Source organism: Physcomitrium patens, chromosome 24, assembly GCF_059467195.1.
Source record: "Physcomitrium patens ecotype Gransden chromosome 24, ASM5946719v1, whole genome shotgun sequence".
Taxonomy (NCBI): domain Eukaryota; kingdom Viridiplantae; phylum Streptophyta; class Bryopsida; order Funariales; family Funariaceae; genus Physcomitrium; species Physcomitrium patens.
The window spans coordinates 13,498,909-13,523,617 of record NC_143433.1 but is presented as its reverse complement, the minus strand read 5'-3'; the positions used below and the strand labels follow the sequence as shown (position 1 = coordinate 13,523,617).

The 24,709-nt window shown below is 38.3% G+C and overlaps 3 protein-coding genes across 6 annotated transcripts; all 3 read left to right on the top strand.

Annotated features, from left to right (window-relative positions):
* The first annotated feature begins 1,631 nt into the window (after positions 1–1,631).
* On the top strand, positions 1,632–5,409 carry LOC112276768 (tubby-like F-box protein 6). The gene is made up of 4 exons (XM_024508433.3): positions 1,632–3,015; positions 3,532–3,619; positions 4,073–4,202; positions 4,350–5,409. The coding sequence occupies exons 1-4, from the start codon at positions 2,491–2,493 to the stop codon at positions 5,029–5,031; spliced, it is 1,425 nt and encodes a 474-aa protein (XP_024364201.1). The 5' UTR covers positions 1,632–2,490; the 3' UTR covers positions 5,032–5,409.
* A 4,400-nt stretch (positions 5,410–9,809) lies between these two features.
* Positions 9,810–19,301, top strand: LOC112276561 (DNA damage-binding protein 1). 4 transcript variants are annotated; one of them, XM_024507970.3, is made up of 16 exons: positions 9,810–11,265; positions 11,575–11,709; positions 12,132–12,211; positions 12,546–12,629; positions 12,786–12,873; positions 13,031–13,218; positions 13,410–14,253; positions 14,511–15,671; positions 15,874–16,187; positions 16,478–16,757; positions 16,970–17,125; positions 17,326–17,467; positions 17,606–17,691; positions 17,968–18,107; positions 18,333–18,441; positions 18,670–19,301. In XM_024507970.3, exons 1-16 carry the CDS (start codon positions 11,116–11,118, stop codon positions 18,871–18,873), a joined length of 4,161 nt encoding a protein of 1,386 aa, XP_024363738.1. In that variant the 5' UTR covers positions 9,810–11,115; the 3' UTR covers positions 18,874–19,301. The 4 variants fall into 4 exon arrangements, with proteins under 4 accessions (XP_024363738.1, XP_073387129.1, XP_024363739.1 ...); XM_073531028.2 differs by having other exon boundaries at positions 9,840–11,265; positions 17,615–17,691; XM_024507971.3 differs by lacking the exons at positions 9,810–11,265; positions 11,575–11,709; positions 12,132–12,211; positions 12,546–12,629 and having other exon boundaries at positions 13,068–13,218.
* A 1,410-nt stretch (positions 19,302–20,711) lies between these two features.
* Positions 20,712–24,269, top strand: LOC112276440 (lariat debranching enzyme). The gene is made up of 10 exons (XM_024507758.3): positions 20,712–20,914; positions 21,069–21,185; positions 21,439–21,596; positions 21,739–21,860; positions 22,062–22,264; positions 22,397–22,576; positions 22,849–22,964; positions 23,179–23,321; positions 23,600–23,710; positions 23,881–24,269. The coding sequence occupies exons 1-10, from the start codon at positions 20,909–20,911 to the stop codon at positions 24,024–24,026; spliced, it is 1,302 nt and encodes a 433-aa protein (XP_024363526.1). The 5' UTR covers positions 20,712–20,908; the 3' UTR covers positions 24,027–24,269.
* Positions 24,270–24,709: the final 440 nt, after the last annotated feature.

The window sequence follows — 24,709 nt, the reverse complement described above, 5'->3', positions numbered from 1 at the left end:
TATATATATATATATATCAGTTACTATTCCAATTTTAGTAACTATCATTTCTCACATTTTATATTTAATATTTTTAACATCTCAATTTGATGCATTGAAGTTGGATGTGTGATTCTATTTATATTCAAAGATTACAAACAATATAGTATTATTTGTAGCACTCTTGTATTTCGTCAGTATCATTTATTTGTAAATCTTAACATCTATGTTGAGTATAAAATCAATAGGAAAATATACTGCACACATCCCCTCTACCTAAACAAATTTAAGTGAATGTAAATGGATAAAAATACGTTATATAATTAGTACTTTATTTGTAAAATATTGTAGAAGTTATGAAAATCCAAGTTGGACTTGTAGATAATTTTTGATATATTATGTGGTCATTAGTTCTTTTATTGGAATATTGTGAAGATTTAATAAAGTATTATGGAAGCATTTCACAACTTAGATACAAGTGTTACAAGTTCTACAGTTTATATTAGTTTTTTATTTTTATTTTAATTTTTTGATAATAATTTGGTTGTTAATTATTAAACATATAAGTAACGTCAAAGCAATTATTATTTTTGTCAATGCATTTTTGTAAATAATGGTTATAATCAAAGACTCTGTAGTATTTTTACACTGAGCATTAGCCGTTCCAATGTCTTATCATTTGTATATAAATATATATACATATCCATGTGTCGAATATCATTTAAATATATTTTTAAATACATGCCAATGCTATATGCATTTGTGTATGTATATATATATATATATATATATACATGTGTGTGTGTGTGTGTGTTGATTATCAGTTGAAGTAATGTGTGGTATTATGTATTTAACAAAATAAGGATATCTATATGTAAGTGTACCAACATTAAATACACCAATGTACACAAATACATTAATGTATTATTTCATGAATATACTAATTTGATGGCCAATATCAATCCAATATTTATTCTATCACATAGTTATATTTTTAAATAGTTTTACAAACTAATAAAAGTATGAGCATTAATATACTCATCACCCCAATAGATTTTAATTCTTTTTGAAACTTTTTAGATGTCACATGCATAAAGAAAAATAACTTTAAAGGAATAGTAAGACCAAACAAAGACAACACGGGCTTTTCACAAATTGGAAATATCATCTTCACATGTTTTAGTGTCAGAATGAATAAATTTGTACTTATGTTTTAAATATTATCACAAAAGACATGTTCTTTTCTATTGGCATGTGTATTGAGACACAAAAAGTTCAAAATTTTAAACAAGAAAGTTTCAAAGATGGAGGCTTAAAATTTCATCCCAGAAGGAGTCGTTTTTCATACCGGGAATAAAGAGGACAAAGAGAAAGGAAAAAAAAAAAAAAAAAAAAAAAAAACCAGGAGAGACAAAGATATGTCACTGCAAAAAAATAAATCTCTGCGAGTCTTGTACCGGACCAGTACAAACAGGATGACGTGGGGTATGGATAAATCGCGGGTCACGGTCGTGGCTCCAGGGCAATCGCAGCAGGCAGGGCTTCCCCGGGCCCGACCCGACCGGCCTGGCCTGGCGTGGCCTGCAGCAGCTTGCTGCTGGGAGGTCAGGTAGGTTCGGGTTGGATCCATCGCTATGGCACCTTCGGTGCGACTTCCGCTCGTCGCCCCATCTCTACCATGGCTCTGTGATTCCACGCTTCCTTCGGCAGCTTCTGAGCTTCCACTTACCACTTTGTTAGTCGTTCCTCACCTGGCCATTGACGTCCCGCTGTTGTTGCGCCCCGGAACCGTCGAATTTGGTTCAGAGTTTGATGCGCAGCAGGTCTGCTTAGACCCCATAGGCGGTGCGAGGTCGGGGAGATTTGATGTGAGGCGATGATAGCGAGAGGGATAGCCAGTTGACGGTGCCGAAGGGTGCAATTTCCTCATGTCCGCGTGTGGGCGTGAGCATGATCGTCGAGTGGTTGGTGAACACGGGGGCGTGACAGGAGTGTTGAAGTGAGCAGATCTACGGTTTATTTCTGTAACAGAGGTTTTGAGTTTGTGGTTTGGTGACAGCTTCGGATTTTGACGAGTGCCTGAGAGGTCGTTGCTGCTTGTAGCTGCCTGCCAAGATGTATGTCGCTGAGGGTGTTGGAGAATCACACAGATGCAGGTTTCTTTTGGAACGAGAGTAACCGAAGCGTTAAAGATGTCGCTTAGTGTGAACACAAGAGATGAGTCCGAGCGCAAGCGAGCTTTGCAAGAAACGCATCCCAAGGGGGGATGAGAGCCCTAAGAACACAGTTTATGTTGTGTGATAAGGACGACGAAGAGGCGGAGGAGTGAGATAATGGCACCCTAGTTCTTCGTCTGCTTGATTGAGGGCACAATGGCCACTTATTCTGATTGTGTTCGACTCCTACGTCACATTCGGTGAACTTTTGAGAATAGATTTTGACACCAGCCCCGATCCGTACACTGCATGGCGGCACTTACAACCGGCTGCAGGTGTGCGCAATGAGGTATGGATGTTGGCCAGCGAGTGTTTGACGGTACATGGGCTACGTAGATGGCTCAAGCTCTGGCTCATTCTTCTGAAGAGATCGTTAGAGGGAATCTGGTGTGAGGTGAGCCGCAGAGAGCTTGGGTTTTGCAAGTGGACTATGTCTGGTCAGAAGTCGTCTTCCATGATGCCCCTGAAGAGCTTGATACGAGAGTTCCAGGAGATGAAAGGCGGTATAGGGAACATATCGCGGCGGAGTTTCGAGCTGAAGTTTCCTCACCATCACAGGGGAAGGTCGAGTGGAATGGTGTTGGACGAGTCCCAATTGAGGCCAGAGCGTGTAGTGGAGCAGAGCTGCTGGGCGAACATGCCGCCGGAGTTGTTGAGGGATGTGATTCAGAGAGTGGAGGTCAGCGAGAGCACGTGGCCCAGCCGGAAGCACGTGGTGGCATGCGCAGCAGTGTGCAGTTCGTGGAGGGAGATAACAAAGGAGTTGGTTCGTACACCGGAGCAATCGGGGCGCTTGACGTTTCCGATTGCTTTGAAGCAGGTGATATGGGGGTGAAGGGAGTGTGAGTAATTAAGCCCGATGATGAAATTATAATTAAGGAGGCTTCAAAATGTACTGGTGTTAAAGTGATTTGTTATTAGGAGTCGCATTTTTTTTTTTTTTTTTTTTTTGTTCTTATTTTTTTTTGTGTTACCTTTCAAGGGCTATGTTTTTCTTAGAGTGTGCATTCTGGTATTTGGTCATCTGTGCACGTCCCTCAAGGAACGGGATGGGCTCTTGTGAATACTCGCGAAGTCTTATTTCTTTCGTTGTTGAATGGACTCTGGCTGGTATGAGGATTTGGGAAGGCTCTCTGATAGTTTATCCTCAGGGAAAAGGTTGGAGATGTTTCATAACTGTGAATGAAGACGGCTGGTCCTTTTAATAGTATGGTTGCAACTAAGTGTATATCCTTTTTTAAATATCAAAAGGGTAGGAGGGAGTTGATACTTGTGGTCTCTTCTGTTTATGTGGCTGTTTGTATTTCAGTCATTGATACTGTACCGCCTGCTGCAGCCTGGACCTCGAGAGAACACAGTTCAATGCTTCATCAAACGGGACAGAACCACCTCCACTTATCAGCTGTTTCTAGGGCTTCCTCCGAGTAAGTTTCCTAGTGCCAGAATCTGAACTCATTGATGGTTTTTGTATGCTTAAAGGATGCTGAAGTAGTCTCAAGAGGGAGGCATATGTCCTGCATAGGAGGTGCGCCTGTTTCAAGTACATAACGTGTAGGGTACTCTTTTGTTTAGAAATGGTAGTGTTTAAGACTTGGAACCGGTGCTTGAATAATTTTACGAATTTTTGCGGGGTATATAATATGGAAGTGCATGTCAAGAGTAAGTTGAGTAATGTATGTTGACAGAAGATCGGGCGGTGATGTGTGCTAGGTGTGGATTTGGTCATTGTGACTGTAATCCCTGTTCATTGCTAGCTTTGGATGGGATCGCTTTTGTTTTCCAACTTACATATGATGCGAACTCACAGTTACCAGGCTCATCAATTTTCAGGAAGTATACTTGTCCATTCATTATGCCTGGTTCATTGATTGACGCAGGTCTAATAGAGAATGGGAAGTTTCTATTAGCAGCTCGAAAATTTCGGCGAGCCACTAGCACCGATTACATAATTTCGCTCAACCAAGAAGATATGTCAAGAGGAAGTAACACTTACGTTGGAAAATTGAGGTACATGCCCACTCACTTCCTGCAGATTGTTATTTTGGTATGAAAGTGACGCAACTTGATATGGATCTACTAGCTTTCAATTTAATTACAGTCAATAAGTTGGTATGGGGTATTCGAACTGATTACAATATGTTGATTTCCCTGCAGATCAAATTTCTTGGGCACAAAATTCACAATCTATGATAGTCAGCCTCCTCACAATAGGGGTGTAGCATCCAACCGTAGTAGTCGACGCATCGGATCAAAGCAATTGACATCGCGTGTACATGCTGGTAGCTATAATGTAGCACATATAGCTTATGAGTTGAATGTCCTGGGCACACGAGGTCCAAGACGTATGCAATGCATGTTGCATACAATACCCATGTCTGCAATGGAATCAGGGGGCAGTGCGCCTACACCAACAGAGTTCACTGCGAGCACCCTGGAAGACACGCATGTCGCGTACTCTGGTATATTATCTTCTCCGAGATCGAGAGCTGCTGTAGTTGATAGTAGCACATTGGATTGCGACTTTGTCAGCGGCCCATTGACCAAGGATGCACCTCTGATATTGAAGAATAAAGCTCCACGATGGCATGAACAGCTGCAGTGTTGGTGTTTGAACTTCCGTGGCAGGGTGACTGTGGCGTCAGTGAAGAACTTTCAGTTGGTGGCTGCAACAGATCTGCCACCTACAAATTCGCAGAATGACCACGACAAAGTGTTGCTACAGTTCGGAAAGATTGGCAAGGACATGTTTACTATGGACTACCGATATCCTTTGAGTGCATTTCAAGCCTTCGCTATCTGTTTGAGTAGCTTCGATACGAAGCTGGCTTGTGAGTAAGTTGTACAATCAGATAGAATAGTGTTCTCTTCGAACCTTGTTGATGATTTGTCAAGTATCACGTACAGGTAGTTTAATTTTGAAGATTGCTGGGAAATTTTTCTGTTGGACTTTGGTTTTGAGGCAGAGAATGCAGCCTACTATTTAGGGACTGAAAGTTAGTAGGCAGGTTTTGGGATGTTGATGTGTTCCGTCAAGGGCGGTAAACATCTTCCAATGTAATCTCTAGCCCTTGAAGAGGAACAGGTAATTGTAACAATCAAAGTAGTGGGCACCTGAAAGTGGAGGGCCTGATATACATAAATGATAGGCGAACCTTTGAATAGATCAACGATGTTCTATTTCTGGGAATAGCGCTTCATTCACAGTTATGGAAAACTGCTCACGTTCTATGCCTCTGCACATTTCTTCTGCTCCCAGTTTTTAGTCTTGATGACCAGGTTGGCTTGTGTTATGTGGATTGGACGATTCAACGTGACATGACTAGTTTGATCCAGCTGATGTAGGATTCTTTTCATCTCGTGGATTCGGCTGAAATCAGAAACACAATTGAAAACTTAGTGCAGAAGTGCCAATTGCCGCATCCTGACAAATGTATAATGATTGTTCCCTCTAAACTGCCCGTTCTAGTCTTCTTTTTAGTATCATGTAACCAATCATTGTAGAGTGTACACAGTGACTGCCGAAACTGAGTATGAAATCAGCTTGGTCAAATTCGATAGACAATGGAAGTAAATTAGATGCAACAAAAATAAAACAGTAAATTGCACAAGATTACCATTCTAGTAAATCATACCTCCATGATGACTGAAGTCTATTACACACAAATATGTAAATACAAGAAAAATTAAAATGAAATTAGGTCCAAAACTCAGTTTTACTCATACTAGCTAAAACAAATTTGAAAATTTGTCTACCTGCCCTTAGCAGTCATCACAACTCTAATATGCTTGTGCATGCTTCTACACAAGTTCTTACACTCATCTCGAGTAATTGAAGCCCAACAATCCTGAATATGCTCCCATAACTCTAGCATTCCTTTGGGAGATGTTTCATATTGGTTCAATCAACGTTTTAAAGTTGCCCACATGTATTTGATTAGATTGTATCGGCCACTTCAAAAGAGTATATTCTTGCAAATTGAGCCAACAATGCAAACTCTAGGATGTATGCTTGAGATTATTATCATGTTGAAAAATCAAACTTGTAGTATTTAAATTGTATGTATTATATGAATTAATTCTTGCTCTAAAATCCCTCTATACATGAATTGATATATTCTTCCCTCAATTCTACACATCATATCAGGGCTATGTGGAGTCATACTATCTCACATCATCATTCCCTACTTCTAAACTTGATTATTTGTTGCACCATTCTAACACTTGTACTTTGATTGTCATAAAATCAATACCAACTACAATCATCAGAGCAAAAGTGGTTGTCTTTTATTTCATCAAAGAATATTATATGATTTTAATTATCATCAATTCAATGACAATGACGTTTAGCAAATTCTAATCTTGTCTTAATCTGACAAAGTGTGAACTTTGGTTTTTTTTGCTTCACTTTGCATTTCAAACATGCTTCACATAATACTCTCCTCACAGTACTATCACTCATACTAATATGAAGCTCTTCTCTTAAGTAATTTCCAACTTTATGTATTGTTTCCTTACCACCTCTAGTGATTTTTCTTATACAAGTTCTTCAATTGACTCCACTATAAATCTTTGGCCTGCCACCAAAATTATGATTCACAAAACTCAAACCAATCAAATATTACTTATGAAACTAAGCAATCCAACTTTGAGACACTTATAAGTCTCAAGTAACATTTCTAGTACTCTCACTTCTCGTCAATTTCTGTAAAGCTACCACTTCTACTAGCTTCCTAACAACAAAAAAGAGATACTTAATGAAACCATTTTGCTTAGTTTGCATAGATGATGTGCACTGATGATGGACACAATTATATGTATGAAGGCCAAGAACATGCCTATGCTCTAAGTCACATTCAAAAAACTACTTGTGCATATTAGATTTGTAGATTAGATTACATCATGTCATTGAAATCTAAGTGTTAGCATAACTAAGTTTTCGAAGTAATTCATTTTGATTCACATTGTTCTCAACCTATCTTGCATTGTTGGACTTACAATTTGGTAGCTACATCAATTACTTAAAATAGAACTTGAATTATTAATTTTTTTGGTTATTATTGTAATAAATTATAAAATATGAATGACTAATGGTAGAGTTATTGATTTCATACTTGGTTTTGGCAGTCATTATATATATATATATATATATATTTTAGTCATTCCATGAAGTTGAGTTGTAACTAACATTTTGGAAGTTGGAAAATTTTATACTTTTGCATGCTTTGAATTGGTTCAATATAGATTTATAATATTAAAGAAATCTTTTAAAATATATGCTATTAATTTTTTAAGACATTTATTGGTGATAGGAAAAAAATTCTCTCATAGATTAGATTGTGTTTGCATTTAAAGAAAATTATTGTAAGAAGCAAATATTGATTGTTTATTCTTAAGCAATAAGATTAAGAAATATTAATGAAAAAAATCAATTATAGAACAAAACAATTATTATAAAAATATATTTATGGCATATTTTGAATAAAATGCAAATATTGTATGTAACTTTATTAAAAAAATATAATATTTTAAAAAATAAAAAATAAAAAAAATTATTTTAATAAATGGTTTCTATTAAATAAATAAATAATCATAAATTAAGACTTGAATATAAGATAAATGTTGATTAGATTAAAGATGGTTTTATACTTATTATTATATAAAATAGCTAATAAAAAAATCATGTGGAAGTATTTTAAATACTATGAAATTTGTAAAGCAAACATTGCTTTTACAATGACTTTTTAAAGATAAAAAAAACTTCTTGAAGTAGTTTTAAAAGTCATATTGCATATCTAAGAACATTTAAAAATCTAATTCATATTAACAAAATCTCATAGATGTTTCTTAAAGAAGACATTATTTAATATATTTTTACATACTTTTTTTAGTATCTATTTACTATTATTATTTTATTTATTTCTATATATATACTTTTCTTAATTAATAACCTTAGTGAATTTTATAAATTATATAAAGAATATTAATTAAAGAATTTAATTTTACAACCTAAGAAGAATTTTTGTTCTAACAAATATTATCAAAAAAACAAAGAATATTAGTTATAGAGTATAAAAAAACATGTTATAAAAAAACATATCAAAACAAGTTAAAGATGTTTATAAGATTATTAAATGGTTCTTATGTCTAAATATTAATATTATATTTATAGCAATGTATAAAATATTTTACTTCATTTTTTTATTGACTTGAGTTTAAACTTTTATCATCTTATTTTTGTTTATTTTGACAAGATGTAAAAATAGCTTCTTTTCTTCTAATATTTTGATTATTTTTTATAATTTAATAAAAACAAATATACATAATAAAATCATTTTAAAAATATAAATCTAATATTTATAATTAAAATAAAATTAAATTGATTAAATTTAAAAGAATATATAGTCTAAGCTTTTGATAAGCTAACTTGTTGTAAAGTTACTAGATTTTATTATTATGAAAAAATAACCATACTTTAATACCAACTTTAAATTACCATTGTTCTTTAAAAAAATAAAATAAAATAAAAAATAAATCTAAATTAGACTTTTCTAATTTTTGGGATTATTTTAGATGCAACTTTCTTATCACATAAAGTTCTTACAATATTATATATATATATATATATATATATATATATATAAACACTATATATATGTATATATATATATATATATAAAATTATCCAAAATATAAATAAAATATATAAAATAAAATAATGTAATTATATTGCATCATAATTTATTAATAAACTCTTAAAATATATATATATAGTGTTGTATAAGGTTGATAATAAAAATGCACTCAAGAATACTATTTAAAATTTTAATATTAAAAACTAGCTTAATATATATATATTTAATTTTAAAATCCTTATAATATACATTTATTATTTGATTTTTATGATTTTTTTTTAACCATATTTACTTTATATATTTTTTTATTGTCTTAATAAATCTATTATTAGTTTATATAATGCTTAAAACATACTTAATGCTATTTCCATCCTAACATTAAAATTAGACTAAAAATATGCTACTAAGTCAACTACAACTAAATTATTATTATTGCCATTATTAATATTCCTTTAGTAATTCTAAAATCATAATTCAATAATGTCATTCAACAAACACAGTATTTTTGACAAAATGTAAAGACAAACACTCAAAAAAACACACATTGAAAACATATGAACAATCAAACAAGAAAGGGTTGAAATTCCATTCTAAATTTAAACAATTTCATTTAACATATCATTCCTGGTATTATGCAAACAAACCAACTGTACGATAAATCAATCTAAATCAGACGATTTATATATATATATATATATATATATATTTTGTGTGTGTGTATTTTATCAAAATCAGAGGCAGACAATTTCAAATGATTCCAGCTGGGTTTCTATTACACACTTTGCTCCCAAAAGCCTGAAAGCAAGTCAAACTAAGTCCAACGAGTCCAGGTCAGCAATTCATGAACGAAGATAAAGTGTTAAGAATCTGACGTGGACACATCCTCGAACAGGGCTTTGACCAATGCGAGGCTTCCACGTGTCAGAAGAATGAAGGGCTCGGAGAGAAACGTTTAGGGTTAGGTTTTGAAGCTCATTCTCGTTCGGTTCTCGGATTTTCGTCCCGAGCCCTTTGGCCTTTCATGTTCTGGGTTCAATTCTCGATCTTCGACCATAGATCATCCAAGTTGTTGACAGTTTGTTGAGGGTTTAATTCGGAGTTGCATTTGGGGTGTGAGGAGGCGAGATGGATTGTGCAGTCCAGGATTAGGGGACTTGCGCTTAGTTCTTCTACATCCAGGTCGTGAACAGTTGAAGCATGATGTAGATTGTGCGTTGGCTGGGTGGAGATTGGCAAGGTGGTGGTGGTGGTAGTGGTAGTTGAACGGGAGTACTTATTTTACCTTTTGTTTTTATCGAGGGAAATTGAAAGAAAAAGTTTCATTCTGTGGAGATTGGGCTCTTGCGATGTTGGTTGAACAGAACATTTGGCGAAACGTGAGGTAGTGAGTCTGCTTCTGCAACCAGAGTTGTGCGGAGAGAGAATCGTATTTGACATCTCTGGAGCACAATCGCACCGCATCCTTATTATTGTGATGCAGTGCAAGAGGATTTTTGGATTGATGGAGAGTTGAGGGTGCCAATGAGAGGAAGGTTGCAATTTGTTCCTTTATGAGGTGGATTGCTTCGGAGAGATTTGGATCGTGTAATCGTAGCGATTGGCTAGGGTGCATCTGTTGTGCAGAATTTCGTACATGATCATTTCTGTATTTGAGATGGTTGTGTCAATTGAGAGTTTCGTATGCACTCATTTGGTGATCATAGATAATCCTCCTTCAATTGATTGCGTCCGAAACAGTGGGATGATGCCGTAGAATAATATTGATTGGATTTTATTTTGTCATTTGTTAGTTTGACTGAAGGCAATCGTGAATGCAATACACTTGTTAGCTTCCGCTTGGATCATTAGGGCCGTCCTTTGTCGAATACGAGCTTCTTCTCTCGAAAATTGAGCTTCAATTTGATCCCAATTTGCAGCCATGTTCGGGTACGAGTCATTTCTAAGAAGCGGAACAATTACGAGCTTCCGGTGACAGTAACTTACGCAGGAAGAGAATGATCAGTCCCTCCCACGAGTAGGATGCGGTGCGCAGCGGGTGTTGTGTTTCGAAGTCAAACATCCGGAGTGCAATTGTTTTGGGTTTTGTTGAATTGGAAGGTTAATTGGTGCGTTGTACTGCCAGCACGACAGCGAGTTTTGTGTCATTATGTGAGGTGATTCTACTGCAGATAAGTATTAAATTGAAAGTAGAGCGATATACGTGGTGGTGAAGAAACTAATCCTTCTTTAGCGAAAGCGGAGGCGTTGGAATCCCGACGCTAGCACACGCAATATATTAGTGGGAAGTTATGGCGGTTCAAGATGGGGGAGGAGAGGACCCCGGAGAGGAAACTAAAGCGAGTTATTTAGCAAAATGTGTGCTGAAAAGTAGCGTGGTTTTGCACGCTGTTTATGGACACATTCGGTGTCCTTCCACATTCGACGTTGTACTTGGCAAGGTAAGACATTTTTCTTACATTTTCGTTCCGTAGCTTTAGCTTTTGTCCATCTGTGTTGATGTGCTCTTTGTTAGTTTGATAGATTACTCTTGTTGAAGGAAGGTGATTCCAATGTAGCTCGTGAAATAGTTGTGAAATGTTTTCTTTGGCACTGCTCGTTTTGCATAAATTTAACAGGGGACACAATGGGCTCGAATCATGTAGAAGGAGATTCAGACTTTTTTTCAGAATAAAGTACTGCTTCGTTAGCTCACTCTCTGAGTTTAGTAGTACAATGATGCTGAGTCTTATGTTGTCGTTTACCGGCAGGAAACATCTTTGGAGCTTGTGGTTGTTAGCGAGGATGGTATTGTTCAGTCAGTTTGCGAGCAGCCATTATTCGGGACCATCAAAGATCTCCGAGTTCTGCCCTGGAATGAATCTCGTCGAAGTCCATTGCCACAGGTTGCTATCCTAATTTTGTATGTACATTAGTAGGTTGTTCCACCGACTTCAGTTTTCATTGTTACTGCTACTTGATATCAGCCGTTTCGCCACTTAAGTGTCGACAGAACGTAAGGTGTAACCTGTCCTTACAGCATATTCTAGATACCAGCAATGTGTACTGGTGACCTCCCAGAGTCTACTTGTATGAATTGCGAAGTTAACTTAGAATGTGAACAGTAACTTTTTGTGTCAAAAGTGAAATCTAAGTTAAACGTTGACTGGCATCTGGACAAAACACACACACACACACACATATATATATATATATATATATATATATATATATACGTGTTTTCAAAATATAATTTTTCGTGGCCTGCTCATGTTGAAGAACGTATCCTGAAAGGTCTAAATTGAGGAATGTGAATGGAGCAATGCAGACGTACGAGAAAGACTTGCTGGTGCTTTTATCAGATTCTGGGAAGCTCTCCTTTTTAACCTTCAACGTTGATCTTCACAGGTAATGATTTCTTTCTTTTGTTGCAGAAATAAGTAACTGAGATGATATTAGGACGGTTTTCATCTCACTAGTGCCTAATTGTCATAGTTTTTGATACGCTAGTCTCTTAGATACTCTGTGATTCTAATGTCTGACCTAAGGAACTTTAAGTTCGACAAAATTTCTAAATGAAAATCTATCATATCGCAACTCTTTATTTATTGCTTATTCTAGTGTGGTACAGAGCAATCTGTGATTTGGTTACGCAATGTCTGAAGCAGGTCAGGATCGAATCAGAGAATTGGGTTGATGTTTTAGAGGCAAAGTATGAATTGATTTGCAGTGGTTTTGGCAGATTTTTGGCTGTTGTACACATCCATATTGCAGAGTGTGGGAATCTGCGGCGAGAATTGGGAAGACTCCTTGCAATTGAATCCAGGTGATCATCTTGCTGAAGTTCGTGTTTGTCGTGCACAATATTATCTGGGGATCAGACAATGGTCACATTTCCAGCTCACAGCTTTTAGCTTCGTCATTACCATTTTTATTCCATGATCAGAAGGGACCTACATCCTATGTTGCTTGCATTTCGCAGGGGTCGTGCAGTGGCTGTGGCTGCTTTTGAAGATAGAATTGCAATCTTTCCAACCTCCATAGCCGCAGGAAATAATATTGTTGACAAGGTTCTTTTGCTTTCCTTCTTCTGTTACTCTTTGTGGCAGAACATCTTTCTTGCGGCTGCAACTTTCAAGTCTCGTAATGAAGATATTTGTCCACTACTAGTTTTCTTCGTTGATCATGGTTTTACATCTGGTCTCTTGTATTGCTGATGCGATTCAGAGAATGATATATCCAAGAGAGTTGCTGAGTTCGACAGGATTAACTGAAGCAAGCACTAGTGGAGTTGAAGAGAAATTCACAGGCTGGGGAACGATCTGGAGTATGACATTCGTTGGCATGCCAGTGGACCACTTAACACCAATAGTCAAGTCTGACTCACTGCTTCTTCTTGCAGTGCTTGTTCACAGGTCAGTTGTTGCTTCTGCCTCCCGAGTATAAAGATTGTGGTTATTTGGAAGTGTTTGCCTGAAAGTTTAAAGTATATCCGAGTCGTATTTGTCGCAGTTGGACCTTTTCAGGTTTACTATACTGATGAAGTTGATACGTTTTAGTCAACTAATAGACAGCAGTACATGAACCGCGAGTGGTTATTTTGCAGAAAAGGTGCTGCTAGCAATGAAATTGTCATTCTTAAGTGTGATACAAAAGAGCGCATCATTCAGGTCACGGCCCGTTACGACTCTTCTGTAATAAGACCCTTCATTTCACCGTTGTGGATTAGTGTCCTAGATGTCCCGGCAGCTCCAGGATTCCTTCTACTTTCGCTGCCAGGGGAATTACTGCTGCTTGACTTAAGACGTCCCAGTAGTCATTTACTAGCCGGCGTCTGTAGTTTCCAGATAAGCTTGGATGAAGAGGAAGGTAGCCTGAACAGCGTAGCAGCATCTGCACTGCTTGAGCTTTTATCAAGAGGTCAAGATGACTCTAGTACAAAGAGTCCAGCTTCCAGTAGTAATGGTGAACCCACAGAAGTTATGGATTTGAATTGGGACCCATCGTCATTACCAACTATCACGGCGTGGAGCTGGGAACCTTACGCTGAGGGTCAATCGAGACTTGCACTGGCTATGGATACTGGGGAGATTCACTTGGCACGGTTGATTTTCGAAAGTCCCGATGATGTACCTCGAATCGAAGTCCAGCAGCGGCAGTATAAATGTTCTCCATGCAATGTAGTACTTTGGACAAAGGGAGGTTTACTTGCCGTATTTGTCGAGATGGGGGATGGGCAGGTTCTTCAATGTAGTGATAATGGTAAATTGATCTTCAAGAGCCTTATTCAGAACGTGGCTCCTATTCTTGATTTTTCATTAGCTGACTACCATAATGAGAAACAAGATCAAATGTTTGCGTGCTCTGGGGCGGGAAACGAGGGTTCATTACGAGTGATACGAAATGGCATCAGTGTTGAAAAGCTTTACACGACGTCCCCAATTTATCAGGTGATCAATCTCCCTTAAGCTGTGCTTCTGGGAAACGCTTCTTGTGTCATTGCCGAATTTGTGTTGAATAGTGAAGAGGTTAATAATGTGACAGGTCGTTCTTATGAAAATCTGAGGTTAGTATTGTCCGTATCATTCATTTACGCATGTGAGATCATACGTGTCTTCTGTTATTGACTTCGGATGCGATTTTGTGCGCATCTTGTTCGCATGTTTTGAACATAAGTTTCTGCATTCATGACACGGTGAGCTCCCAGGGTGTGACAGGTACATATACCATGCGGATGTGCTGCAGAGATCCATACCATGCCTTTTTTGTGATGTCTTTTGTTCAGGAAACTAGAGTCCTTTCAGTTGGGCTCAACTTTGTAGACATCACAGAAGCTGTAGGGTTTCAGCCTTGCGCATCTACACTTGCGTGTGGAACAATTGAGGATTACCATGTGGTACAAGTCTGCAGCAAAGAAGTCATTGTGTGCGTACCCACCAAAACTGCCCATCCAGCGGGCATAGATTCACCTCTTCCTTTCTGTTCATCATGGAAACCTCCACAGGGTCTTGTTGTGAGTCTGGGAGCAGTAGCTAGTAAGGCCATTGTGTTAGCCTTATCTAAACCAGGGCTGATTGTGATGCTGGGTTCTCAGCGTGGTGCTAATGGGGCTCTGGAACTCTGTATGACACAACAATGCGAATTAAAAGCAGAACTGTCTTGTATATCAATTCCTGACGAAGAAGATTGGACCTCATCGCCTCTGCCCCCGTCTATTGTTGGACTGGTTGAAGGCACTCCTAAAAGTAGGAACCCATCAGGGGTAGAGGTGGGGAGGATCTGCGTCGTAGGGACGCATGAGCCATCAGTGGAGGTTCTTTCTATAGTTCCTGGTGAGGGCTTGGCTCCTCTGGCTGTGGGTCACATTTCTCTTGTAAGCTGTGTAGGGACAACACTTAGTGGATGTGTTCCTGAAAGTGTTAGGCTTGCACAGTTTGATAGACTCTACATTCTTGCTGGGTTAAGGAATGGAATGCTTTTGCGCTATGAGTGGCCAGCTAGCTCTACTGCTACGCTTCCAGATTGCACGAATCTGCTGTCAACCTCAGATTGGGAAAACATCGGGATCACACAACCGAATTTGGGTGGTGACAAGGACGTGTTGGAAGATTCATCACCAGTCTTACTACATCTGGTCGCTGTACGGAGAATGGGTGTTTCTCCTGTTTCTTTAATCTCTTTGCAGGCTTCACTGAGTGCTGATGTCATTGCTCTCAGTGATAGGCCATGGTTACTGCAAACGGCAAGACATAGCCAACGCATTGCACACACCTCCATTTCTTTTCCATCATCTTCACATGCCGCGCCTGTAAACTCAGTTGACTGTCCTAATGGTATACTTTTCGTGGCGGACTGCAGTTTACACTTGGTTGGTTCTCTAGTCTTTTGCATCTGATGTTTGGACCTTTATCTGTTTTTGGTGTGATAGTCATGTATGGCCCTCCTGATACATTCTGGTAATTTTATCAGCTAATTCGTGTTATACGTACTTGGTCTTAAGTTACAATCGACTGTTGTGGGTTCATCTTCAGTGCTGATTGGGTTGTACTGTTTTGACACGAATATATCAGGTGGAAATGGAGCATTTAAAGCGCCTCAACGTACAAAAATTGCCCCTGGGCCGAACTCCACGTAGGGTTCTGTATCACACAGAGTCGAAGACGTTGATCGTGATGCGAACAGACTATGGACCTGATGGCGGCTTGGTTTCTGATGTATGCTGTGTTGATCCACTCAGTGGTGCCAATTACTCTTGCTACACTCTCGATGCTGGAGAGGTGGCCCGCTCAATCCAGTTATGGAAGCGCAGACAGGAACAGCTCTTGCTGGTTGGAACCAGTCTCATTGGTGGCGGCGGTATTATGTCGAGTGGTGAAGCAGAGAGGTACTTGCACAGATATACGAGTCTACTCCTTTTTGTCCTGCTTGATCTTTTTCTAATTTTAGGTCCAGCTTGTCTTGTGGAGCAATTTGTCTTGAAGAAATTATTTAAAGCCTTCTATGCTGGTTCTGCTTCTACTTATCCGGTCTTTTGTATGGACTTCAATCTTTTAATTGGTTCTATGTTTATAGTGACGCTTGTTTGTGGGCTATGAAGAGATTCGATTTTCTGAATCATTTGATGTGTTTTGAGTAATTTAGATCGAAATTTAATAATTTCTTTATTTTGTGTAGCGCAAAAGGCCGACTGTTGGTATTTCAGCTGCTGTCGAAGCACGTAGGAACACATTCACAGCCTGTAATGAGTTCTACAAATACTCCAACCTTATCCAACCAATCAACTCCTGGTTCATCGGCAGCGGATCCTATGGTGCTTTCGGAATCTGATGAGAGTGATTTAACCGATGGCGAAGGGTGGGAGCTGCGGCTTAAAACTCATATTATTCTGCCCGGTGCTGTCCTATCTGTGAGCTCATACTTAGGGCAGTATGTACTTGCATCCGCTGGCAATTGTGTAAGTAATGGAAACATTTCTCGACGTTCAGGCTTGAGTAGAATTGCTTCAATCTTGTGTTTCTAAAAGTTGTTGCCCTTCGTTTTTAATTTTAATGAAGAGATAAAGTGATTCGTACTATTTATTTTGTACATTGCTGTGTGCGGCTCGTTTTGTTTACGATTGAGGTTGTAATGCATGGTAGTTTGAATTCTGATTTGGTGGGTCATCAGCTATTTTGTCTAGGATTTCGACCTGATTCACCACAGCGATTACGGAGAATGGCCATGGTTAAGACACGTTTTATGATAACAAGTCTTTCGGTTCATCTCTCAAGGATTGCAGTTGGTGATTGTCGGGATGGAATTCTATTTTATACATATCAAGAGGTACTTCAAGCTTTTATAGAACGTGTGCATGTAGTTTCAAAATTGTAGTGAAGCACATCCTCAAGAAAGCGGGCATCGCTTATAGGATGATAAATTTGTCACTGACACTAATAGCAATTACTGGTTGCTTTAAGTGCTTCTGACCGACTCCTGATTACCTTTGATGTGATAAACTGGTGTGTTTCTGCTCTTGTACGTAGGTCTCCGGGCAGCTGGAGCTATTGTACTGCGGTGGCATCCAACAACTTGTTGCAGATTGCGTTCTCATGGATACCGACACTGCTGTGGTTACAGACCGTCGTGGGAACTTCTGCACCTTTTCCAGTGCCAGCACTCCTGAAGGTGATCTGAACTTCTGTCTGGCTGCGGTTCGTGATTTGAAATGCCGTGCACATGTAGTCTCTGTATGAGCTTTGGGGTTTTGGACCGTAATTTAAGCATAATTCTGAGTTGGTTGTAATTTTTCCTGTTAACGTACAGTTTTTGCAGAAAGCGTGAGTCCAGAGCGCAACCTATCTTTGGGTTGCTGGTACCACATAGGCGAAACTTTGATGAGGATTCACAAGGTAAGAAGTGATCTATATCTTCAGAAACGTGTAGAGACTGTAGACCAACCTCGTACTAATCATTGATTTATCCCACCATAGCTACAGTTTACGCAAGGTGTTCTGGTAAATAATAAGCACTTAAGGCCCTTGAGCAATCGTAGATAGCATCGTCGTTCTTTATGTTGAAAATCTGAGAATGTGCATTCTTGTTCTTTTTTTTACTTTTTTCACTTTTTTGGGTGCTGGGAAATGTTTTCAAAGCGTGTTTATTTGACGTTTTCTTGTTTGTGACAGGCCTCTTTTGCATATGAAAGCCCTGCAGAGGAGAGTATGAAGAACTGTGGTAGCAATGATGCTATCGCCCATCCTACTCATTCGTCTGTAGTTGCCAGTTCACTTCTTGGAAGTGTGTTCATATTTATCAAAGTCACAAGGTAATAGATCAATCCATGGCATTACTTCAAATTTTCTTCTAGTATTGAGCTCTCTAATCTATCCAGTGCATTTGAAACTTGCTCAATTTTTACACATTAAAGTTCAAATTAGAATGTGGGGGCATCCGTTTACTACGTCACATCATATTTCCTTGTACTTTTAGATTATGTTTGAATCGCTAATCACTTACCTGTATACCAATTCCACGTATATTTCTTGTATAGGGAGGAATACGATCTGTTGAAAGCTGTGCAATCTCGGCTTGCACATTATCCCATTACTACTCCACTTCTTGGGAACAACCATGAGGATTATCGCGGCCAAGGATGCCCTGTAAGTATTCCCAGAATCGCTAATCAGTTACCCTAACCATCAAAGTTTGTTATTGTAAGTTGAAAGATGTGGATGTCAGTGTTCAGTGCGCAGCAGGGTGCTTTTCATCTAGATGCTTTTATTAGGATACGATGTAACGAGTGTATGGTGTTAGGCTTCCTTTGGGTGATGTGGATGACAAGTTCCAGATCCAGTGTAGTGATTCTACCTAAACTGGGTTGAATGCAGGCGGGAGTCTGCCAAGTTCTTGATGGCGACATGCTGTGTCAGTTTCTAGAATTAACAAGCGCACAACAGGAGAATGTATTAACCGAACCTCAGGGCGTTGTCTCTCTTAGTGTTCCAAACCCAGGTTCCTCTTTTTTAGAACGAAGCCTTGCTGTCGATCGTGTGTTGCGCCTGCTTGAGCGTGTGCACAACTCACTTTCCTGAGCTGCAAGTACCTCTTGGAAAGAGAAAAGTGGCAAGATTTGACCTAAATTGTAAGGAATCAACGTTATTGGTGCGCTCAGCATGTAGGCAAAATGTGGGTTTGTAAACCCCATCAAAGTTTTTTTTTTTCATAAAATGTAAATGCCCCCGGCTTGCTCTAGTTAGAGTTGTATAAATTTGCGAAATACAGGGTGTGGGAGGCTTCTAGGCAAAGTTAGGCCACGCCTTCAGAACTTGCTTTGCTGACCTTTTCTTCTCATCCATGGAGTTAGCAGTGACCATCTAGAAGCAGACGTTACAATTTGTTGGCTCTATACCCACACCGTTAGAGACTATCCGTTTTCTCCGGATTTGTGTTCACCTGCTTAAACCCTTGTTTACACAAGTTGTAATGTTAAGAAGAGGTTTCTTTGCATTAGGTTCTAAAATTTTTGGTAAGAATGCTCAATGGCAAACACTGATGGCATATTTCATTTTATCACTTATGGATCTGTTTTAGCAAGGTTGTTATTGGATACATGTACAGTTTCTTTGTAATGCAGTTGTAACTACAAATTGAGTTGGTGAGACTTGCAGTATTTTCATCATCAATTGCTATTGTAATTTGAGGTATAAAATTTTTCTAGAAACGTGAGACGTAAGTTTTATGCCAAAGCTACGACCTGAGAGTTTTTTCTCTTCTCTCCTACTTTTACAAACACTTGTTTTCTTGAAAAAGAAGCATCTTTGAGACAATACCTTTTAATGTCATCTAGTTAAATTAAAAAGTGTGTGTAAAACCTTCATCGTATGTTTGTGAAAGAATCTATGATATTCTCATATGTTAACAAACCCTTTTATGTACTTACCAATCCTAACCTCTCATGTTAAATTTTAATTCCTAAAGTATTTTTGACACTATAGATTATTTTCCTAAATTTAAAAAGATCCATTTCTTTCTGAGAAAAATAAATTTATACATGCAACACTTGTTCAAAAAGCACACATGTTTTTAAAAGATAATATTGCCAATTTTTTTTGCAAGATTCACTTAATGTATATTTATTTTTAAAAATGAGAATAAAATTTCAGAGTTCATTAAATTTTATAAAAAAATTTACTCACCCATCTTATAATTGACAATGTAATTTTGAAAAATATAATACAATTTGGCCAATTTGGGCAATCTAAGAATCGATCCTTAGCTTAGATACTTTGGAGAATGAATTTTCAAAACCAATGTTTATCTAAATAAAAGTGAATCCAATTTTTTTAACATGCCTACTTAAATTGGTAGCTCAAGAACAAATATAATATTTCTCAAACAATATATTGTGGTTAGATAAATCAACCCATAAAGAAAACCAAAGCCAATACCACCATCCACATTTGAATCCAAAACCTCTTGGGTATAATATACCACTTTAGCTATTCTCTCAATTATATGTACAATATATTGAATATAAAAATTATATATATATATATATATATATATATATATTTTATTTCTTTATTTTGTGCCCACCCTATTGCTCTATGCTCATGGACAAAAAGTAGGTCACAAACTTGAAAGCCAAAAATCCCTTGCCAATACATGACCCCATGTATGGCATTCATCCACAAATTGAGTAGTGGGAAAATAAAAGAAAAAGGAAAAAAGAAATTGAAATACATGATGAGTTAATCCCAAATACCACATCGCCATAAATACAAAACAAAAAGAAATAAAAGAAATATAAACGAAACCCAGTGCCACGTAGGATTCATACAACCGTATATTTTATATACGAATTCGTATAAATACGCTCATAACGAAACAGGAAAGCTTCCTTGAAAGAGGCTGGATGCATTCAAACGGGCGTCGACGTCGTTGAAGGGCAACGCTGTTGGTTGTGTCGCATGATCACTGCTAGTTCCTCTGGTGCTCGGAGAATCGTGCTTTCGTGGTAGTCATTGTGGGCGAGCAAGGATCGTTGCCAATTTTGGAAGGGAAGTGTGAGTTGGGTTTTTGCTGTCGAGGCTCGGCTGAGAAATCTCTATCTATCTAGCCTCCGCTATGAAGGTGAGTGGGGAGGGATTCTACTTTTCTATCGATTATGCCGCCGTGGTGAGATGATTCTGCATGTTATGTTGCGGTGGACATGGATTTGACTGATGGAGAATAGTTTGTTTACTCTCTCACTCTCTCTCGCTCGTTTTGTGGTGGTGAATCTCAGATTGCGGTGGAGGGTTGCGTCCATGGTCACCTTGATGATATCTACGCCACTTTGCAGCACTTAGAGAGAGTGGAGAATGTGAAAATCGACCTTCTCATATGCTGCGGCGATTTTCAGGTTTGTTGTCTGGCCAATGCCCGGGATTTTGAAGGTGTTGAAATTGTCGGTACGAAGGCGGTGCTGCAGTGAGCTTGCAGGTGCAACATTCGTCATTGTCATGGGGTTGCAGTGTTGCGTAAAGAGTTTCAGGGTTTAGGGGGTTAGGGTTTCTTGTTGGAGGGCATGCCACTGTTTCCAAGTAGGCATTGATCATGACTGTGTGCGCCTTGAAAACTCACATAGGCGTTGAGATTTGCTGTTCTCTATGCAGGCAATTAGAAATGAGGATGATATGGAATCTCTTGCTTGTCCTCCGAAGTACCGCAGTATGAACAGCTTTTGGAAGTATTATGCGGGAGTCGAGCGCGCACCCTATCCCACCATCTTTGTAGGTGGAAATCACGAAGCATCCAATTATTTGTGGGATCTGTAAGTACCATTGTCTTGACTCCCTTGCTGCGATCGACATTATGAACAATCATTCACAAGCTCTGGAAGATGGTTGATGGCCTTCACGGGAAGATGGAATAATGTTTTTGACCGCTCTTTGAAGGATATGTGGCTAGGGCAGGTATTATGGTGGATTTGTGGCACCCAACATCTATTTTTTAGGCTTTGCTGGCGTTGTGAAGTTTGGCGGCGTAAGAATAGCGGGATTGTCGGGGATTTATAAGGAGGGTGACTATCGCAAAGGTGATTGTGTTGATAGTCTTTGCAACTCATCCCTGTCGATCATGTACTAGTTGTGGTTTCTTTTTGAATCTTTTGCATGTGCAGTTTCGGAATCGGATCCTAGTAGTCTGGTTGTTGCTAAGCTTTGCACGCTAGACTGAAAGCTGCAGGATTTGTTTACCCTCTACAACCTTGCTGATTTTGATACTATTAGATGAACAGGCCACTTTGAGCGTTATCCGTATGATCCTAGTGACCTCCGGTCAGTTTATCACGTGAGGGAGTACGACGTTAACAAGCTTTTGCAACTGCAAGGAGCAATTGATGTTTTTGTTTCGCATGATTGGCCTCGAGGCGTAGTGAAACATGCTCCTCAACGAGATGTGGAGCAACTTCTCAGACATAAACCTTTCTTTCGAAAAGAGGTAAACTACTTCACATGAATATTTGATTTTCGGACGTTGGTATCGCAAGCATTTTATTTTGTTTTGTTCCTAGTAAAAGATCGCATATGGCTAAATGGTCGTCTCATTGACCCTGACTGACTTCTTGCCTAGGTAGAACAAGATATTCTAGGAAGTACTCCAGGCAAGGAGCTGCTTCATAAGCTAAAGCCTGAATACTGGTTTTCGGCTCATTTGCACACAAAATTTGCTGCTGTGATCCACCATCCTAATAAAAAAGCGACGAAGTTTTTAGCCCTCGACAAGTGTCTTCCTCGTCGTAATTTTTTGCAGGTGATTATTTGCAACCACCATCTCTACTTCTCTTCTCTGTAAAGGTCGGTATCTTTTTTCTGAAGATACATACTAAAGTGTTCCATGTTCAATTTTCCAATTTGGGATTCTGACTGATAATCTATGTGTGTAGCAATTCCTTTTTGAATCTTGTAATTGTATACTACGTCGTTGGTTATAATTGGTTTAGAATGCTCCTATATTATTAACTACCTTTGCTGCAAGTCGTCCTTGTTCACTGCCATGCTAATCCTTCCATGCAACTACTTCAGGTATTCGACGTAGCAGATACGGATAGCCCTCTTGAGTTTACTTACGATGATGACTGGCTGGCTATCACTCGGGCACATCACCCTCAGATGCCCTTAAGTCGAAGGCCTGTTCAATGGTGATTGGTGAAGCCTTTATCTTGCTGGACAAAACTGAAATGTCTTTCATTTAACTATTCTCATTAGCTGCCATTTTTTGGTTAATTAATTTTGTGGTTCTCTTTGGTATCCCTAATGTCTATGTGTTCGACTCATGTTGGTACTTGGTCCATTCTGTCTTCACATAATGCGAGATATTTTCATTTAATTGGATGTTAATACTCGTTTTATCAGGTATCATGTGGAATTAGAGCCACATAGGGTGTGGGTTCGGAAGCGACTTGCTGAGAAAGGATCAACCATTCCCACAAAATTCATCCAGACTGCACCACCGTATGAACCAAATAAGCCTGGTGGTAGAGTTGGTAAATCCTCAGGTATTTCTCTTTCTACACATTCGCTCTCACACAAACGCACACATGTGTATATAAATGCATACATGCGTACATACATATATGCAAATAAACAGTTCTAAAAGTTGTGATGATAGTGTCCGGATTTTCCTCTTGTTGACTCACACTTCTATTGTTCTTCATGACATACTAGTGAACTTTTTCACTTGGTAGCATTTTTCATGTACGCTTAGCATCCAATGTGTATCTAGGCTTAAGTCCAAGCTTCCACTACATTAATTTTGATTTTAATATACCTGCAGGTCATCAACGGAATCCACAAACCGTGGCATTTTTAGAGCTATTGGACTTGCCTTATTTGTTAGATTCAGAACCACAGTCAACTCCATGGCAACAACAAGCTCTCTCTCAAGGTGAAGACATTATTGTTCAACAAATATTCATGTTTGCTAACCCCTTTGTCTTATCCCTCTTCATCATGAATATTGCTATCGGTGGAAACATTAGCAGTAGTATTACTTGTACTTATGGTGCATAATTTTTGTCAATACGCTGATACGATAGCTTGTTCTTGCAATTTCAGCTGCAGCTGACCCTGATGAGATTCCTCTGGATGACGAAGATGCTGAAGAAAAAGCGGTTGTACCTGATGATATTGATGAACTAGAGGCTTCAAGAGACCCAGATGAAATAGAGTTACCTGATGATGAAAATGAAGCCAGTTTGTAGCTGAACTTGAACACCTGACACCTTGTATATGGACGTTGTACTTCCGCTTTGGACCATTCAGGTTAAGTCTTCCAATTGATGAAAACGTTGACACGTTTGTGCAGAACATACATCCCCTATTTTGAGGGCAAAGCATACGTTGCTGTTTTCTAAGAGAAATAACAATGACATATTTGGAATGGATGAGGTAAAAACCAGATACTGTACATTCTCATTGCTTAAGAGATCAACCTTTGAATACTAGCAGTTACGCCTTGACAAGTTGGAAGACGGGTTATTTGTTTTCTAATATATAATTCTTTATAATGGTTAAGGATTCTATCAAATTGAAAAGGAAAAGGATAAAATCAAAGAAAGAAGATGTGGGCTAAGAGAGTCTTTGTATAGAGGTAAGATTAATAGGTCACAACTTTTAAATTTTTTGGTTGGTTGAAATTGAGAAGATTCATTTGATTGGCTTTGGGAGAAATCAGCCTAAAAGCATTAAGAAGGGGACACGAGATATAACATTTTTTTTTTTTTTTTTTTTTTTACATAGCATGAACAAACTTTTCTTCTAAAATTTATATTAGGTCTTCATTAAGAAGTGGTGTTTTTGTAAAAGTTTGAGAACTTTAATTAAAAATCGATAAAGATTCTAATTTTAGAATGACTCTGATAAAGTTAGTCGACTTTTTAATGAT

Bases quoted from the DNA above. Each gene is read 5' to 3' on its own strand.
- LOC112276768 (XM_024508433.3), top strand. From the start codon at position 2,491: ATGTTGGCCAGCGAGTGTTTGACGGTACATGGGCTACGTAGATGGCTC. The intron at 3,016-3,531 runs GTGATATGGGGG...CGCCTGCTGCAG, and splicing joins TTCCGATTGCTTTGAAGCAG to CCTGGACCTCGAGAGAACAC. The intron at 4,203-4,349 runs GTACATGCCCAC...ATTTCCCTGCAG, and splicing joins ACTTACGTTGGAAAATTGAG to ATCAAATTTCTTGGGCACAA.
- LOC112276561 (XM_024507970.3), top strand. From the start codon at position 11,116: ATGGCGGTTCAAGATGGGGGAGGAGAGGACCCCGGAGAGGAAACTAAA. The intron at 11,710-12,131 runs GTTGCTATCCTA...GGAGCAATGCAG, and splicing joins GTCGAAGTCCATTGCCACAG to ACGTACGAGAAAGACTTGCT. The intron at 12,630-12,785 runs GTGATCATCTTG...TGCATTTCGCAG, and splicing joins CTCCTTGCAATTGAATCCAG to GGGTCGTGCAGTGGCTGTGG.
- LOC112276440 (XM_024507758.3), top strand. The intron at 22,265-22,396 runs GTAAACTACTTC...CTTCTTGCCTAG, and splicing joins AACCTTTCTTTCGAAAAGAG to GTAGAACAAGATATTCTAGG. The intron at 23,322-23,599 runs GTATTTCTCTTT...ATATACCTGCAG, and splicing joins TAGAGTTGGTAAATCCTCAG to GTCATCAACGGAATCCACAA.